Source organism: Peromyscus maniculatus, chromosome 5, assembly GCF_049852395.1.
Source record: "Peromyscus maniculatus bairdii isolate BWxNUB_F1_BW_parent chromosome 5, HU_Pman_BW_mat_3.1, whole genome shotgun sequence".
Taxonomy (NCBI): domain Eukaryota; kingdom Metazoa; phylum Chordata; class Mammalia; order Rodentia; family Cricetidae; genus Peromyscus; species Peromyscus maniculatus.
Window position 1 is genome coordinate 80,817,959 of NC_134856.1, and position 19,364 is coordinate 80,837,322.

A 19,364-nucleotide genomic window follows, 5' to 3' on the forward strand; every position below is an offset into this window, starting at 1 on the left:
GAAAATGGAATTACATCATTATGTGTTGCAATTTTTTTCACTTTACTAAATCTGCATTTATTTTACTCATAATTATTACCTACCTTAAACCAGCCAGGCAGTTTAGGTCCTGGTTATCCAGGAATGAATGTGGTCATTATGAACATGGCCTTCATGGAGTTTATACATTCTTTCAAATTCTTATGCAATGGTCTGTTTCACTCCCTACTTATCTGTAATGACATTCTATAAATGCTCCATCAATAACACTTGGGTTGTCCCTAACACTTCCTTAAGGAGATGATGCTACAGTGACTACCCTTGCACTCTGTCTTAGATGGTTGTTGAACTGTTTCTTGTAGGATTAATTCCTGCAAGTGGGCTTGCCAAATTTCACTCCAAAAAGATATTTTTTTTGCCATTTATTTATTTATTTATTTATTTATTTATTTTACAATACCATTCAGTTCTACATAGCAGCCACGGGTTCCCCTGTTCTGCCCCCTCCCACCCCCTCCCTTTCCCCTTCCCCCCAGCCCACCACCCATTCCCACCTCCTCCAGGGCAAAGCCTCCCCCAAGGACTGCGATCAACCTGGTAGACTCAGTCCAGGCAGGTCCAGTCCCTTCTTCCCAGACTGAGCCAAGCGTCCCTGCATAAGCTCCAGGTTTCAAACAGCCAACTCATGCAATGAGCACAGGACTTGGTCCCACTGCCTAGTTGCCTCCCAAAAAGATATTTTGTTTTGTTTTACCACATTATACGTCTACCAGGAGCATATTAAGATAGGTATACCCCTGTTCAAAAATGGGCTTTATGAGCTGATGATATTTGCCAAATTAAAGGATAATGAATTTCACATTAATTTTCATTATATTAATCATCAGAGACATGAAAATGTAAATATTTAGCAAATCACTTATTCCTCCTGTGAATTATCTTTGTGTCACTTGTCTAGTTTTCAGTTTAGTGGAGCCCTCAAACATGTGACAGCATATTTAGAGTCTAGATGCCCTTCCCAAAGTATCTGACTCACCAGTGTAATAATCTGTGGCCACTTTTTGCCTCTTTCCTGTTCAGTGGCATTCAGACTATGCTGTGTGGAGGCCTTGGAGTTAGTTCTTGAATGCCCTCCAAGGCCTTACAGGAAGCCGGGACCTGGCACAGCCTCTTCAGCAGAGCTTGCTCTTCTTTATGTATTGGGGTTTCAGTAAAGACTGTGGTTTAAAAAAGGGTTCACTTAGAAAACTGTTGCTGTCAACTGTTGCTTCTCAGATCATGTTTTGCTGAGTTGGAACCCAAGTCTTGCATGTTCCTGGTAAGCACCCCCTACCCCCGCCCCCCAGGGATGCCTGTTGGGAGCCTTGATAATATTTGCACGTTAATATGAGTCTGGAATGAGGTGCTAATCTCAAGTCCTCTCATAGCAGAGCCTACTTCAAATTCCTTTTCTTCCAATGCATTGGCTGAGATTTGTGGTGAGAAAGAACTGCACTGTAGACATGAGGAGCCTGGCTCTCTCTGCTCTGTCCTCACTACTGGCATTTGACAGCTTACAGCTTAGTCTCCCCCAAGACATGGTCCCTCACCAGCCTGTGCAGGAGTCTGAGAGGAAATGTGTTAGGCCATTATACCATTTCTGTCAGCATACTGCTTCCCAGTGGTAAGCTCAGCTTTTTTGTATTTGCTTTAGCATGCCGTTACCTGAAAAATGCGAGGCGTTTTAAGCACGTTTTTAAAAAGCACTCTGGGTCTTGTGAGACCTTCATCCCTATCTGGTTTCAGGACATTGACCATCTCCAACAGGAGAGTATTCTCATGGCTGCCTCTTGTGCAGCGGCTTCTGTGCACTGATGCTAGCTAGCACTTATGACCTGGAAAGGCCAGCCCTTAGGACCATCCAGTGCCTCCCCTCTAGCCTGGAAGCTGTTTCTTCAGTCTGCTTTTTTCCTGGTTGATAAAGAACAGTGTCCTACCCATAACACCCTTCGTGTATTTGAAGATAATTAAATCACTCAGTAACTATTATTTCTTAGTGAAACGACACAACTCCTTTAACCTCTTGTCTGCTGCTTTTAATCATTTTTTGTTGAGTTTTTCATTATTTCAGCCTCTTTAAGACAAAACTGGACACAATAGTGTAATAAACACCCACACAACAGTGAGCATAGTAAGATTATAACCAACTACCCCTGACTCTGTCCTTTTGCTCTGCTAAAGCAAGCGAGTGGTACATTCCATACTGGGACAGGGAGAGTGAGGAATGGAATTTGTTGATTGCCTCAAGATTGTGGAATTCAGAAGGAATAGGTTTCACTCACCTTCTAGCTTAGAAACAAATGTAGTCATACCCCATTAATGTTTGAATGCACATTTTGAGCTGTCTGTATCCTATTATATACTAAGAGAAGATCCAGGTCCCTGGAAGGGGTCCAACAATCCCTGGGATTGTTAGCCCTCAGGAGTATCTGTCCAGAGAGGGCAGCCAACTGAGAACTAGTGCCCAAGTTTTGCCTCCTTGGTCAAGTTTATACGTTTGCACTTCCAGGTGCCTGCGTATTACCTGACTTTGTCAAAACAAGGCTCTGGGGGCTGTGGTAGAGCTCAGAGACCCAGCAGACTCCAAGGCTGTGACTTAAGTCCCCAGCACCACAAATAAGCAAACAAGACTTTTGTAATTCTTTGGCTGCTGTTAATATCCATTCAGGCACAAGAACCAGAGACCTGGGAGTTATCTGTCATTGATTTTTCTTTGGCATCCTTCCACCCCATCCCTCCCAGAAGCTCATCACTAAACCCTTTGGATTAAACTCCTTTAATGTTTTCTTTCCCTTTCCCACCCCTAATTGTGTCAAAAACTCATTTATGCAATCTTTAGCAATATTCACCTGGATTTCTCTCCACACATGAGTTTCACCATATCTTCCCAGGTTGTTTTTCTAAAGGACTTATCTGATCGTTTCTTATCTCTCTGCTAAAAAGATGGTGAATTTAAGTTACCCAGTACAGTAACTCATTGTCTCCAGAGAAAGATTCTCCCTCAACCTGGCATGTAAGGCCGTTGGTGCCATGGTGGCCTCACTGCCTCCCCTCCCCTCCTCTGCCGTGTCTTTAGGACTATGAAACTCCTGGTACACAGAGCTCCTACTCACCAAGAGTGGGCGGTCGCACGTCTCTGTGGGCATCTTTCTGAGGCTAGAAGATGATGGTGTTAGCAGCCAGAGGAAAGCCAGTTTCGCTCTCCCTGCCCAGTGAGAATGAATTAATCCAGGGGACTGCAAAGAAAGCAGCATCTTGGGGAAGAATCGTGTCCCAGCTTCAGGAAGCAGACTGAAAATGTGCTTGGCAAATAGGCAGTCTGCTAACTGAAGTCTAGGACACAGAGGAGAAGGGGTCACTGGGCCTGGGAGAACTGGGGACAGTTTTCAGAGCAACACATCAGTACAAAAGGATTGGGGGAAAATGCTGAGAAATTTGGAGGGGGTGTCTTTCAGTTAGTACCCGGTGGTCTTTGTATCTCTGAGCTCCGATAAATGTCTGTTGACTGTATTCAAGTGCCTTTTCAGTCTGTCCTAGTGATATATTACTTGTTTACTGCTTCTGTGTTGGCCTCTATTTCCACTAGGCCTCTTTCTGTTCGTAAGTCAGTTCCTTCAACTTCTTAAGAGGGGCCTAAAGAATGTCTACTATATACGAGCACTTGGTGATCTGTAGTGCAGATGCATGGTGCCTTCATGAGAGAACAAGACACATGGAGGTGGCGTATTATTATCTTTTTCTTGTAGTACCCAGAGTGAATAATTATGTCCTGTGAGGTATAACCTGGCCAAATTAGAGAGAGTCTGTGTGGAGACTGCCATGTCGTCCTCTTACTTATCACATCATGCATCACATGAATTTTTTATGTGAAGGAAAGTGATCTAATGGTCTTGACATTGAGTGAAGAGTAGAGTCAGCCTCTATTGTTTTCTGGACCTTGTCTTCTCCGGTTATTCTCCACCTCACTTTGTTCAGACAGAATCTTTTACTGAACCTCCGTTGAGCCTACTGACTCAGCTGGACTGGCTCACTAGCAAGCTCTCAGGACTCACCTGTCTCCCTGCCCTCCCAGCGCCAGCACCAGAGTTACAGGTGTACACTGCCGTGCTCAGCTTTTGTATGGGTCTGGAGATCTGAACTCAGGGCCTCACGCTTGCTTCGCAAGTGCTTTTCTGAGTTGTCTCATGGGCTCCATTACAATATACTCTAAAAGGGAGTTAAATTGAGGCCAGCAAGACAGCTGCATGGCATAGCTCAACTAGGATGTGATTTCTTTTGTTTGTCTTTCCTAAGTAGAGTAGTCTCTTGGAGTTGAGTATAAGTGAAGATATACATGGGCTTGGAAAGATATCAGGAGGTCATAGGTTTTCCTGTAGAATCTTGTATCTCTAAATAGCACCTCACTCCTGAGACTGTTTCTGATACCTGTTCACAGAAAAGACACTGATGTGTTAGACTCAGAAAGACGAGGAGTCAACCAGTACCGTAATCTCAACCTCTTACATACTTTCCACCATTTTTTTTTTTAATCAAAGCACTTAGAATCCACTAGGATAGATTAGGCTCCTTTATCTGAAGATGCATGTCTCCTCCAGAAGCATTAGGTGTTTAATTAACATCTTGGAAACTGTGAACTGCCTAGAACTTTCTAGACTATTTCTGCACACCTCTTAGGTTATCATAGGTTATTATAGTTCAGTTCTAAGTCAAACCTTTATGATTCCGGAAACTAAAATAACTTGTTAATAGCCAATGGCAAGTCAGTGCAGTTGAGAAGTGAATCTAGATCTTCAGAAGACCACCCTAATCTACTGTTCTACAGGCTAACACTTGTCTGGGCACATGTGTCTCGGCCCATCTGTCTGCCTCCACTTTCTGGAGGTTGACTCAGCTTTTCTGTGGTGCCTACTTTAGTCATCGGGTCTCATTTCTGACCTTCTGCCCCATCTGTCCTGAATGTGCAAGCAAAGTTCTTTGCCTCTCTGCCAAAACTGCCTGCCCAAGAGTCCCAGGGTTTCCTTCACCCCGGGACCACTGTCAGAGACGATACCCTCAGCGTTCCCTCACTTTTTCTCCAGACAATAGGAAGTATCCAGAGGCCATTCCTGAATGCTGAGCTGTCCACTAGGAGCCCAACTTGCTTCTTCTAAGACGCTTCCCTCAGCCAGTCCTTTCCAGCCTTCCCTCTGGTCTCTTGACTAGTTCCCGAAGAGTTCTGCAGTCGTGTGCAGTTTTCTGTTTTCTGTCCTCTAAAGCGCCTGCAGTCCCTGGACCTTGAACCCGCTTCCTTCCCAGCTCCCCTGCTTTCGCCATTCCCCTGGCACTTCGGGTTTTGGTTCTGCTCAGTTTTATCCTTCCTTTGGAAGGTGTTTTGACCTTTGGAGGGGCTGCCCACCCCCAGGTCCTTCTGTGTGCTACCACCTTCTTCTTTCTTTACTCCAGGCTGCTTAGGATTCTGGACATCGACACAACCAAGGTTGTATTTTGTTGTATGCAAAATTTGGGTTATATTTTCAGTCATTTGTTTTTCGAGACAGGGTTTCTCTGTGTAGCTTTGCGCCTTTCCTGGGACTCACTTGGTAGCTCAGGCTAGCCTCGAACTCACAAAGATCCGCCTGGCTCTGCCTCCCGAGTGCTGGGATTAAAGGCATGTGCTACCACCGCCTGGCTTATTTTCAGTCTTAATCTTTACAGGCCCAAGTTGTAGAACTGTGAAACTAAATCATGACAAAGCATCTTTGCCCTTACTTGGTTCCAGAATCCTCGTGATTTCCTCCCACCCCCATGGTAGCACTTTATCATAGAGTGCTAGCCTCCAAACACAGGTGAACCTTGGTCAAGAGGCATCTCTCTTCCTGTTATGTATAGGGTTAGTGCCGAGAGGTGGCCTGGCGCTCGCTCAGGAACCTGTTAGCCTAGCTAGACTCCTTTCCCGGGAGTCACAAGTGAGAGGAAAGGCAGCAGCTAGCTTGTGCCAGTGGAGACCGGCCTGTGCACAGCTTCAGTGCTTCATGGCCAGTCTGAGCAAAGGGGCCGAGAGTGGAAACACGGGAAAGGTGCTTCCTCCTGCTGAGGGTGCTGTCAGGTGGCCGGGAACGCCAGTGTCCGACACCGAGAGTCTACGTTTGCCAGTTTGAGGCTGTCTCCAGAATCCCTCTGGGAGCTCTTCCAGACACACCCTGCTTCACAGACATAGTGAGAATGGTATAAATTTCGTTGACTCTGCATTATTTAAATCGTGCTTGGTCATTCATTCTCATAAAATCTGGAATGTGATTTATTGTTTCCGAATTATAATTTTGCTGGAGTTTGAAATAGAAAAAAATTTATAACCAATTAAGATATTTCTCCTCTCAATCATATGTTAGCACATAATAATGTAAATTTAGGAATTTTTTTCCTGCATTCTGTTCAATATGAAAGGCAGAATTCATATTTTTATTACCATTTTTAAAATCGAAGGCGCTAGGGTGCTTGCAGTAAAGCACGTTTAGCATGAGTTGATCCCCAGGCTCCACCCCCCACCCCCCAAATTTTGAAGTTACTTATTTCAGAATAGCTTATAAAATTTCCTTGTACAACATTTGGTAATAAAATACATTAATGAACTGAATATCTAACTAGATACTACAGAGTGCATGGGTTTTTCTGAAACCACCAGGTTCTATCTGAAAAATTTGGTTTATATGATTCATTAAAACATCATTATATGTTTATTTGTGATGCTACACTTTTCCTAATTGTTTCTTCTGTCTTTTTCTTCTCCTCACGTTTTAAATTTCAAGCATTTATTAGGCTGTGAAGTATGTAGTGTGGAATAAGATTTTCAATGCTTATGTTAGAAAAAAGCACACTTCATTTCTAAGATGATGCTTGTTACTGCACAGTTGAAGGTCACAGAGGCCTGGGCAGGTAGCACGGTGGTGTAGCATGCCAGCATGGAGCAGGCCATGGCTTTCCTCCAGCACCACAGGAAAGGAGAGAAGACAGTGTGTCTGTAGCAGCTTGAAATATCTGTACAATTTTATAATTGTGTTTATTAAATAGAAGTATAGCATAGAGATAGCTTAGGGTTTTTTGTTGTTGTTGTTTTGTTTTGTTTTGTTTGGGGTGGAGGAAGGATCTAATGTAACTCTGGTTGGCCTGGAACTGGCTATGTAGACCAGGTTGGCCTCTAACTCACAGATCTGCCAGCCTCTGCCTTCTGAGTGCTGGGATTAAAGGCGTGCACCACCCCACCCAGCTGAAGTGCTTAGGTTTAAAAAAAAATTAAAACATTCCCTGGGGGGAAAAGATTCTTAATAAAGAAGTTGAAATTCAAAAAACAGATCTGGAGACTATTTGCACAATAATGTAAATATGTGTTCCTGAACTGTAAACTTTGAAGTAGTTAGGATGGTGAACTTTAGAACACACACATTTTTTCATTGTCACAAAAGAAGTCAGTGTGAGTGACAGGAAGTTTAGAAACAGTGGTTACCTTGTGCACAAAGTTCCAAGTCGGCACTGCGAGGAATGTGCATTGGCTTTGGGTTGCAGAGTCCAGCGTGATGAACTGGGTTTCTAGAGGAAGGCAGAGCAGAGGCTGCACTTCCCTCTCAGGCCGACACAACCAGTGGTTAGAGCAGGATCCGTGCACCAGCCTCATTCAGGAGAAGCACAGACCTCCCTGCTCGCTATGCTGGCCTCGGGGTTCTGTCTCCCATTATCTCCTGTGAAGGCAATGTTGCCACCACCAACAGTATACCATCCTAGGAAATACCTGCTTTAAACAGCTCTGCTTCCAGCCTTCTTTGTTTGGGCCTCTGCTCACTGAGGCTGACAGATAAGGGTGCAGAGAAGTTACTGGCTCCCTACCTGCCGTCGATTTCACTTACACACAGACGGCTGTGGTTGATCCTGCTGGCCCATCTTCGGTCTTCTGCTCAGCTTTTTCCTCTGTGAACCCTTACTCCTCCCATAATTCCAAAGAGGACATTGAAAGTTGGTTTCTGATCATACACTAAAGAAAGCTTTTTCTCATCGTGAACCTGTGAGAAAGTCATTTAAATGAGATGTGTCAGGACTGAAATCTTTAGGCCATAGCCAGTTTTCCTTCCTTTCCACTTTGTGAATTATTTAAGAGTATGGGATCAGTCTTCTTTCCCATTTCCCACTTGTTTGCTTTGGAGATTATGGCCGTGGACTGTTTGTGTTTTCTCTCTTTTGCTGAGTTGCAGTGCTAACTTTGACCCTGTTTCCATTAGGAGATGAAAACATGGAAATTAAAAAACAGATCACAGGGATGAGAAGATTGCTGAACGACAGCACTGGCAGGATATACCAGCGTGTTGGCAAAGAAGGAGAAAAACTCAAAGAAGAGCCCCAGGATTTGGAGTTAGTCTGGCCTCAGCGTCTGAACTCTGCTGCCGAGGCCCCGCAGGGCCTCCACCCTCCTTCACGTGGGGCATGGAATGAACTACCAACCCAAAGCGGGCACTTCTCAGGGCAGTATGGTACACGTTCTAGAACCTTCCAGAGTCAGCCCCACACCTCTGCAAGTTCCAATGGTATGATTGTCCAACATTCAGAATATCCTTGTGGGCAGGTATCCTGGCTTGTTTCATTCCTAAATAATGAGTTTGTTCTTGGAGATCAATTTATGAAGGCCTCCCTTAGTCACCCGCCTCGCTGGGTTCTTTTTGCTTTCTCTGTGTGGGACTGAGGATCTCACACGGCTAGGCAAGTATTCTACTCATCAGCAGCTCCACTCCTTTGCCGTGTTGTTTTAAGAGGCAGAAGGGGAAGGCGTAAAGAGAAAGTCTTAAGTGCGTAAGAGCTCCAGACTTGACAGGAAAGTCAGCGGGTCTGTGCTAAATAAAAGCAGGCTCCTAGCAGAGCTTTAATGAAGTACGAATTCTTACCCACCAGTACACAGACAGGGTTGTCACCAGAGACTGGACATGAATGCCGCAGCAGCTCCCGTTAGCACTAATAGAAGCTTCCTGGTCCTGTGTTGTGTTACTAATGCATGCTCTTGCTTATCCCTTCGCCTCACGTCATCATGGGGAGAGTCCTAGTTAGAGAGGCCTCACAGTTTTACCTCTTGTAAAAAGCCCTGTCCTTTACCTGTATTCCAGCGCTGAAACTCATCCCTTTAAAGTAGTGTTTCTCAACCTGTGAGTCGTGGCCCCTGTGGGGGAGGTTGAAAGACCCTTTCACAGGGGTTACCGAAGACCATTGGGAAACATGGATACTTACATTACAATTTAGAACAGTAGCAAAATTACAGTTATGAAGTAGCAACAAAATAATTTCAGGGTTGGGAGTCACCACAACATGAGGAACTGTATTAAGGGGTTATAGCATTAGGAAGGTTGAGAACCACTGCTTTAAGGTAAAATTTCTTTAAAATCCCTGATTTAGTTAAGTAGGGAGTGGGGGGTCCAAAATTTTTCAAAGCTTAAGGGAAATAATTGATGCTTTTCTTGGTAATATTAATTTCTCATCTGGTGACATTGGATGTTACTTGCTTTATAAATTATGTATGGATGTGCAGATCTATAGTTTACACAGAGAACAAAGGAAAAATAAGGCATTTCAGATTCCTTGAAAAGTTAAGGATTTTCTTCCCTTCGTTTTCATTTTATGATATCCTCTGATATAAGGAAAATGTTTTGATTTTTTTTTTCCTTAAACACAATTCACAGTAACCAGTTCAGGGGACTGAGAAGCCATCCTGAGACACTGATGAGACAGTAGGGGACCCTAGAGCTGTACGGTGTCTTCTCTTCTCAGTATTCCATAGGCAAGTATCAAGTTTACATGCTGGCAGACTTCCAGGCTCGAGGACGGTCGCTCTTTAAGCCTCCTCCATAAAAATTAAAAGTCAGTTCCCTTTAAAATTGGAAAATGATTTATAATGAGCTGAGAAGGGCTCGTTTTGTCCTCTAAAAATCATAGAGATAGTGCTCAGGTTAGTGCCTAGGAATTCCTGTGAAGCCTTCTTCACTCTACTGCCAATACAAGAATAAGGGGGTCCTTTGGGTATAGAGTGAGTGTGATCCTCCCGCATCAGTGATTTGGGGTAACATTCTACTCACCAATATACAAGAATGTTGGATTTACTTTAGAAACTGTTACTAATATTAGAAGTTCACCAAAAATTCCTCCAAATCAGAGTCAAAGTAGATCATTCATGTTTCTTGATTGTATCATTTCAGTAAAAATATATTATACAAGGGACTGAAGAGAGAGTTCAGGTTGTTAAAATATCTGTCACGTAGTGTAGAGACCTGAGTTCAAACCCTCAGACCCCACATAAAATGCAGATGCAGCTCCTGTAATCCCAGCATTAGCCGGATGAAGTCCGAAAGAACAGACTGGCCACACAGTCTGAGCAGATCAGTGTGCTCCAAGTTCATTGAGAGACCCTGTCTCAGGAAACTGTGGAGAGAGTTCAGGGAAGACAGCTGACATCAACCTCTGCCCTCTACACACCCACATGCATGCTCATAGGATTTTGTATATATACTCACACATACCATGCACACATAGACACATAAACGTTTTATACAGTTGGCCTTTGAATAACATATGTTGGAATTATACACGTCTGCCTGTAGAAAGCTGTTTTGTAGAGATTTGTAACAGTTTGTGCAAATTCTCAGACGGACCTCAGAGCCTAGAGAGAGTAAAAAATTATGGGAAAGTTAGGCATGTCATCAATGCATAAAATATGTAGATAATATAATTTATTGTTTACCATTATCATTTACTACCAAAATACATACACCTCTTATTTAAAAAAAAATCAAGATTTATTACAACTTAGGCACACAAACACTATAGACTATTCATGATGTGATTTGCAGTTAAGAGAAATGTAAACAAATGTAAATTTTTCAGCTACCTCCTGTTACCACTGTGGGGAATTAAAAGTGAGTAGGATCTTCAGCTTCACTTGAGGCTATGCCCTGGCACCTCCGAGAGCTGCTCAAGGGTCACTAGGATACAGCTGTGACTGCCATGTGTTTCTTTGGGATAGTTGGTAATACTCAAGTTGGGCTACCTCTCTTTGCTAGCGTTTGAATGTTAATACTTTCACTGCTGCAGAAGTAGCCTTTAATTCTTTTGTGTATCTACAAAATAATGAGTATCTACAAATAATGAGTATTTGTATCTACAAATAATGAGTATTATTGGAGTTGGATTATAGCCAATATATAAAACAGAATTGGAACAAAACCTTAGAACTTGACCTCCCCTGCCTGTTGGAAACTTAAGTAGCTGCCCCTTAGACTGCCCCAATTCATGGTCGATAACCTGGGGCTGGAGAGAGATCCATCTGCGGAGCTTTTTTCCCAAATGTGCTGTTTTAGTTCACAAACAATGCGGAAATACTTGTGCATATACAGGGGAAACAGAGGAGAGTAGCTTTGTTAAGGAAAATCATTCAATTTAAACAGTGAGAAGGAGACTGTGGTGATGGAGATTGTAGGAAGCAGGGTGGAGAAAAGAAGGGTACTCCTTCAAGAAGAAAAGCAACCTACAGACACCTCGGAGCTTTCAGGCCCTGCCTCCTGCCTCCTTCTTGTCCCCAGCCCAGCAGAGACTGTCGCAGAAGTTCTTGTGTAGCCACAGCTCTTCATTGTTGACATGGCAGGCCGACCAGTCAGGCTAGTCTCCGTTAGGCTGCCTTGGTTCTTAATGTGAACTTTATAACATGCATGCTAGCAGGGGTTTTGTGAGGCTGATGCAGACCTGGGACTTTCTGGTTTTGTTTTTACTGTTTGAGAAGGTAGCATGAGGGCTGGAGAGATGGCCCAGCCATTTAAGGCTAGGCTCACAACCAGAAATGTAAGAGAAAGTCGCATGAGTGTTTATCATGACTTGTCAGAGTGTTGTTCTCTGAGATGAACTGGCCTCGCAGTAGACAGGCCTGCCTTGGCGCAGAGCATTGTGTGCCTGCGTTCACACAGACCCCGCTACCTGTGACACAGCATGCTCCTTACAAACAGAAGGCTGGGTAATTAGATAAAGTCAGACCCCCGAATTCAGGTTGTGAAAATTACTAGGTACATTTTCTTCTGGCACAGTTTGATGATAATTGTACATACTTCAAAATCCTGTCAAGATACGTTTTTTTTTTTTCTTTTCTTTATAATTATTTTTTTTGCATGCTTTGGAAGTATATCATTTTTTCTTTCATGCTTAGGAGAACTTCCAGGGGTGAATTCATCAGCTGGATCCAACTGTTGTACTTGTAACTGCCAGTCAACGTTGCAGGCCATTCTCCAAGAACTCAAGACCATGAGGAAATTAATGCAGTTTCAAGCAGGTACAAAGCTCAGCCCTCCAATGCATCCTTTGATTGTGAGTGTGGAGCTGACATCTTTAGTTGTGTGCGTTGTCCTTTTGTCCCACACTCCTCCCCCCTTGCTGTCTTGCTGTGCCTTTTCAACTATTCATTTTCTCGACTTTTCCAACAACCTGTGATTTTTGTCTTACTTTATTTTCTTAGCAAATCAAACAGATTTTGTTATTGCCCCAATACTGCTGTCAGGCTTATGCACATGAACTCGGCGTACTTCATCCCATGATCTCCTGGTACTTCACAAATGCCAGTTAATTAAATTTTGGAATATCTTATGTGAAAGAGCCCTTCAGGAAATACAAGCTTCCCTGTTGAAGACGCTCAAGGACCTGAGCAAATGAGAAGTGGCAAGCCACAGGCTCTGCTTGTGACTTCGCTGCCTGCATCAGGGTGTAGATGATCAGACGTACCTCGTGTCTGTCCGCTTCCTTCACTTGACTTTCTCTTCTCTTTGTCATTGGGGAAGGTGAACAATGGAACAGGGTGTGTATAGCTGGGAATTGAATTCCCAGTTTCTCACCCTCTAGCTGGATGACTTCTAGGCCTTCCCATTCTCATCTCTGAATGGACTATTAATATCTACTTCTTGGTGTTGTTTTTAAATGTGAAGGAGATAGCAACAGAAAATTAGATTTGGTAAGGTAGGATGCACACCTCAGTGTCTTCTAAAGGTCCCTCAGCATTCTGTAGAAGTTTGGAAGTCAAGGGTTAGTGGTTTATTTTCCAATCTTCACAATCAGTAAGGAAATTGGAACTTTTATTTTGTCACATATGCAAAAAATAACAAATCCCTCTTGATGGGGAAACTGCTGGTTGATGTTAATGTAGGAAAGCAGCCCAGCCCTGTGCTGATGGCTCTTCTGCCCATCATGGTTGGTGTTCACAAAGTCATCCCTCAGAAAATGCACTTGGTACCAGCCAGTGTATTCTAGTAAAATCCTCACATTCCGTGATGTGGTTTTGATATACAAAGCTCAATACTTAGATGTATCAGTTGCCCACAATCAAATTTATAGAGAAACCAAAAAGATTTCTAGGCAACATATTTTTAAGGACCAAATTTGGCCTTGTCCCAAAGCAGAAATAAGCGTTTTGTCAAGTCAGTAGGCACCTGAATCACATGTTCCACCATGACACCCTGTGTCCATATAAGCCGGCAGAGGCTGCCATCTCCTGCGTGAGGACCTCAGAAAGAAAAGTCACTTCACTCTGTAGGTGCTGTTCACAGAGAGGGAATTTGTTAGTACTTAAAAAACATGCATATGAAATTGTAATGATGTATTTTGTTACTTAAGCTCCTTACTACTGAAATGGCAGACTGCAAATTGCACCCATGTAAATCCTTGACGGGAGCCTTTTTAGAATCTATTAAGTAAATGCCATTTTGTCGCCATGTTTTCCCTTCTGAACCTTTGCAGATTAGCGAGGCAAATGATTCCAGAGCTGTGGAGAACAAAAAGGATAAACTAAATAAACGACTCTCTTTTAATTTTCTCCAATTTAAAAATTCATGTTATGTGGGCAGATTTACTTTAAGTTTATTGCCCGTGAGACTTAGATTGAAATTCTATTTTGAAAGATTCACCTTTGTTTTACAGGAAGGCAGGGACGTAGATCAAGCAGATCTGAGCCCAGGAAGACTGGGCTCTTTCAAGACTTGCAGAAGCGAGACTCAGTAGCCCTATCTGAACACCAAAAACATTTCAACAACTGAGCTTAAAAAGAGCTTGGGTCTGGGGGCTGCAGCCTAGCTATTCCTGCTCACAGTTTCTGGAGTCCATTTGACCCTGTGGACAAGACAGGCTTGCCTGGAACTAAAATGCAGCTGGCTGTGTGCTGGAGTCTCTGGAGAATCCTTGCAGTGATATTGATGCCCTGGCCCCACGACTGGACATTTTGACCCACTGAGTACAGGACAGGTTCTTAAGGCATAGGAGTACTTTTCAAAACTCCACACCGATTCTAATGTGTAGTTAAGATCTAGAACCATTGTCACTAATCACCGTGTGCATAGTGAAACAATCCAGCTAGTAAAACTTGGAAATTACCTTCTAGTGCAGAGGAAAAATATTTGGATCAGTGTAAATACTCTTGATTTCCAGACTTACAGGAAATAAGTAAGAGGAAATAGGCTGTGTTGATGTGCATTTAAAGACTTGGTTTTCATGTGGCTGTGTTTATAGGTTTCTTTCTGTTTAAAAAAAAAAAAAAAGCAGGCACACCTTGTAGTCTTTATTTAGGAAGCCATGTTGATAGGGGAGGATTTGATGCAAATTGAAGCCATATTTTCCTATTTCACATTCCATCAGAATGGTTGATACGCTCCTTCTCAGAGCACCCTGTGAAAAGTAAACTTGCCATCTTGGATTCCTCAAGTATGTGTTTGTTGTGAACACTTGCCACTGTACCATTTGTTGACTTGCTGATGGACTTGACCTGCTCACAGCCATGCCCATCCGTACTTTTCACTATGTAAAAACGAGAGCTGGAGAAGCAAGCGGCCTGTTCTGATGCCGTGGAACACAGCACGCTGAAGCTAGTTGACGTGCAGAGGATACTTTATGAGGAAAGAAAGACTTGGCAGGATCAAGTGATCAACATGACTTGCCCATGTGCTTACCCAGCCCTGTTCTAGATAGAATTCTTCCAAACGGTTTCTTTCAACCAGTCTTGCCAAAAATATCATCATTTCAGCCCTTGTAGACTGTAACTGATCAGTTGAACTCTAAGGGACATTAGGGGTTTTGCTGAAATGAGCTTACCAGAGAGCATGAGCATCTATACCTAAATTTAAGTTCTGGAGTTCTCATTCCAACCTGTCACATGATTCATGAAGCCATATTTTTCCATAGCTCTTAACCCTTTCCTTCCGTTGAAGCCAGGATGCTGTAGTGGTCCATGGTCCACTGTGTTCAGAGTGGTTTCTCCTGGATGATGCTCTGCTGTTAGGACTGTAAGGTGGCCCTGGCTGCCTCTGGCAGCCCCGCTGTACAGAGTGAGACTTACCTACCTGTGCTTCCTCCTGAGGGAACCTCACTTCACTGTCAGTTTGTAAATCACAGAGACACACCCGGGTAGGTTTTCCTCAGACACAAGTGCCTGTACCATATTTGTGTTTATTGTCCACAGTTGGAACTCAAAACAGACAACAACCCCCAATTTCCCTTATATGCTCCCAGCGAACCGCTGTCTCACGCAAGAGAAATAAAAAGAAAAAGGTGCTTCCAAAGACTATGGAACCTGTGACTGTGAAACCAAAGCCCAGTCCGTTGGAAATTGAGAAGAAGCCAGCAGCCATGGCCACAAGGCCACCCGCTCTCCAAGCCGCAGAGCACACCTCCACTGAGGAGAGCCACGTCCTGGGATTTGGCATTGTTCTCGAATCGCCTTCCTCAGATGTAAGTTGATGTTTCCTGGCTGCCGACCCAGTTGATAGAAGTTTTAGGAACCTTATAGTGTTAAGACACTCTCCATTTAACTAGTTCTGGCCCAAACAAGTAGAGAAACTTGGAGGAATTCATGTGGGGAGGAGGAAGAGAAGACTAGTAAGAACCTCCTTGCCTGGGGCTTCCTTCTCTGAAAAATGTATGCCTCCCTTAATCAAAGGCATTCCGTTCCTTATCTCCGAAAGAAGGGTGTGTTGTAAATAATCTGCTCACTAATTTCTTTAAGATTTTTAATTTCCAAGTGGCAGTTTTCAATTTCCTCAGTGTAGAAAACCAAAAGAACATAATTAAATCCTTTGTAGATGGGCATAAATGAACACAGAAGCATACAGATAAGGTCATACCTTTGTGGAAACACAAACTAAGAATAAAAAAGGAGCAGTGGTGCTAATTCTGTTTTATAGATGCAAGCCACACTGCTAATTAGGTGGCAGTGTCATGCCATTTACTCCGAGTAATGATAGGTTAACGCTCTGCAAAGGTTTGCTATTTTAATATCATGGCTAGAATGTTTTCGCAGTCTAGGATGGTAGATTGCATCTGAGATATCCATCTGACTTGCTGTTTTATATTCATAGGACCATAAATGAATTTCTATCATAATGTGCTGAATTTGCAGCTGCATACTCTATTTACAATATCTTTATCTAAAGTACATTTATGTTGTGAACCCCAACTTGTTGGCAGAGTTCTTAAAATAAACAAGAAAAAGTGATTCATTATTAGCAGATTGCATAGGATGAGGCCCCTGCTGAGAACTCCCACAGACTCCTATAGGATTGGAGTTTGGCCCTACCTTCTAAACTTTAAATAAGAAATAAATTTGTAATTTTTTTAAAGTAGTATATTTTGAATTATAGGAACACAGTTTGCTGGCATAGATCCACGTTTTGGTCCTCAATGAAGAGAAGCAATGAAAAGAATTATCTCGCTATGTTTTCAGATTTAGAAAATCTGTAGCACTTTCATCCAATCCTCAGTGTGAATGAGGCATTTCGTTTTCATCCTAAGTATATGCTACAGCCATTAAGCTCTTGTAAATTACTATTTAATTTACAAAATCCTTTGTGGTAATGAGGTTCTGCATGGGACCAGTTCCCTCATCTGATGGTATATGTCATCGCTACAGCTAAGGCCTAGTTCAAGCCCTAGGTTAAGTCATGTATTTGAAAACAGGTAAATTATTCCACAGAGTAGTTAAACTGTTTTTGACACACTGTCATATTTTCCTTAAACTTCTTTTCTGATAGGCATTGATATATTAGGAATGGTAATTGAGACTAGATCATCTCCGATTTAGTTATGTTTACTGCCATTAATAACTGAATTCTCCCTTTTTATTGTTCAATTCCAAGTATATTTTAACTATAAACTGGAGGTCTGTGAGTGTATCATCTTTACAGAACCCATCTGATAACACTATTGGACTCATCTCTTCAATGGAAACTAAACCTGCACCAAGAGCACTTGGCAGTGAGTCTCAGTACTGGCTGCGAAAATGCTGTGCGTGGGTGGTGCTCATAGACACTCATGAGGCTGGCCTGTGCAATTCCTGGGATGAGGGGCAGGGCTTGAATCCCCCCAAAAAGGACTCTCTGTGTTAAAGTATCCAACTTTAGGTCCCTTTCTAATCTTAATATTTCTTAACTCTAAGGCTATAAAATTTTTAATGGAAGTATAGAGGAAATAATTCTTCTAATTTTTATAGCAATTATTCTATAAAACAAGTTGAAGAAACTATAAGGAGATAGGAATTTATTTGAAAATGGTCTATGAAAAATCCTCAGTGTTCAGAGGACCAAGTTCAAAGTCATAGTATAGAGCATATAGTCCATTGTTACTAGAATAGCTGACTGGCTTTGGAAAAGTAGAATGCTTCCAGGAGCGAAACCTTGATATGGCATGTGAGGTCCCTTCCATTTTCATCTTGGGGGCAATAGGGAGTCAGTGCAAGTTTCATGCAGAGGAACAAATACTTGTTTGGGAATAGTGACTGGAGTCACATTATGAATGACAGACAGATGAAGAGAGGAAATACTAGAGCAGTGCTTCTCAACCTGTGGGTCATGACCCCCTGGGAGGTTGAACAACCCTTTCACAGAGGTCACCTAAGACCATCAGAAAACACAGACATTTACATTATGATTCATAACAGTAGCACGATTACAGTTATGAAGTAGCAATGAAAATGTTATGGTTGAGGGTCCCCACAACATGAGGAACTGTACTAAAGGGGTGCAGCATTGGGAAGGTTGAGAACCACCGGTGTAGAGTCTACGCAGACAGGAAGAAGATCCCTCTAGTTAACCAGGCAAGAGTGATAAGCCATTGAGGAAAGACCTGGTTGCTGAAGGCAAAGCAAACCCTGCTCTTTGTCTTGGAAGGAGGTGGGTGGCTAGCTGTTTCCTCTTCAGCTTTACCCATGGTAGGAGGAGCAAGCACAGAGCTGGTGCTCTGCTCTGGATAGGAAGGAAAAGTCAGGTTAGTGTCTTCAAATATTTAGACCCTGTTAGCACAGGAGAAAGACTAGTGTTAAGCATCACACCTCTGCTAATTGCTAAATTAAAACAAACGAACAAAAAAACTAGGCTGAAGAGATAGCTCAGCATTTAAGAGCACTGACTGCTCTTCTAAGGGACCCAAGTTCAATTCCCAGCACCCATATGGCAACTCACACTGTCTCTAACTCCAGCTCCGGGAGGCCCAACACCCTCACACAGACATACATGTGGGCAGAACACCAACATACATAAAGTAAAAATTAAATTATTTTTAAAAACTGAATTATTTTTGAAGATTTGCAATGTATTGAGCTACTCTTTTTGCATGAACTTGTCCAGTCACAAAAATGCAGTTGTGTGTATTCATATCACAACCTCTAATGTAAGAGCCCATGTGGATCTGTAGAAATACTAGATAACTCACATCTTCTGAATCATGATTGTCCCTTCTCAAGTCCAGGAATGCACGAAGCTCCAGCCAAGACCCACTGAAATACCAATGCATTTAATGATATGTCATATATGAGAAAATCCTATTGCAATGCCTTACATATAAAAGGTATTTGATAAATGCAATTTACTTAATCTACAATGACAAAATATTTACTCATGCATGAAACACCTTGTGCACAATGAACTGAGAAAACACTGGGTCCAGATCTGGCATCAGTTACAGCCCACTCCTCAGTATAACTGCCACCTACTTCCTCTTGCCCCCCTCTCTGCCCCAAACATGTCGGTGCTCTGATCCAGTTTGAGAAATTCTCCTTTATGGAACCTTCTGTGGTTTTTTTCTTAATTATTTTCATGATTGTGTAGCCTTTCATCCCAGATCCTTAAGAACAGGGTCAGATGTTAGGAGTAATAATACTCATGTGACATCCTGTGTGAAATAAGTCATCTCATTAATCCTTACTCTTGGAGGGCTTCTTACTGTTATCCTCTTAAAGGGAGCCTGTGCAAGTGGGCAGGGTCAGGGGAGGTCCAGCTAAGTCTCCACGCCAGTCACCATCTGCCCTTGTTCACTGTGGGAAAGACGTTGGG

The 19,364-nt window shown here is 42.8% G+C and overlaps 1 protein-coding gene across 5 annotated transcripts in view; it reads left to right on the plus strand.

The window, feature by feature from the left end:
* Bend7 (BEN domain containing 7) overlaps positions 1-19,364 on the plus strand; it is an 86,612-nt gene that overhangs the window by 17,990 nt on the left and 49,258 nt on the right. For all 5 annotated transcript variants that reach the window (XM_076572745.1, XM_076572746.1, XM_076572748.1 and 2 more), the window contains 3 exons: positions 8,265-8,567; positions 12,215-12,337; positions 15,503-15,771. In XM_076572745.1, coding sequence (XP_076428860.1) covers positions 8,265-8,567; positions 12,215-12,337; positions 15,503-15,771 — 695 coding nt within the window. The remainder of the gene's footprint in view (positions 1-8,264; positions 8,568-12,214; positions 12,338-15,502; positions 15,772-19,364) is intronic.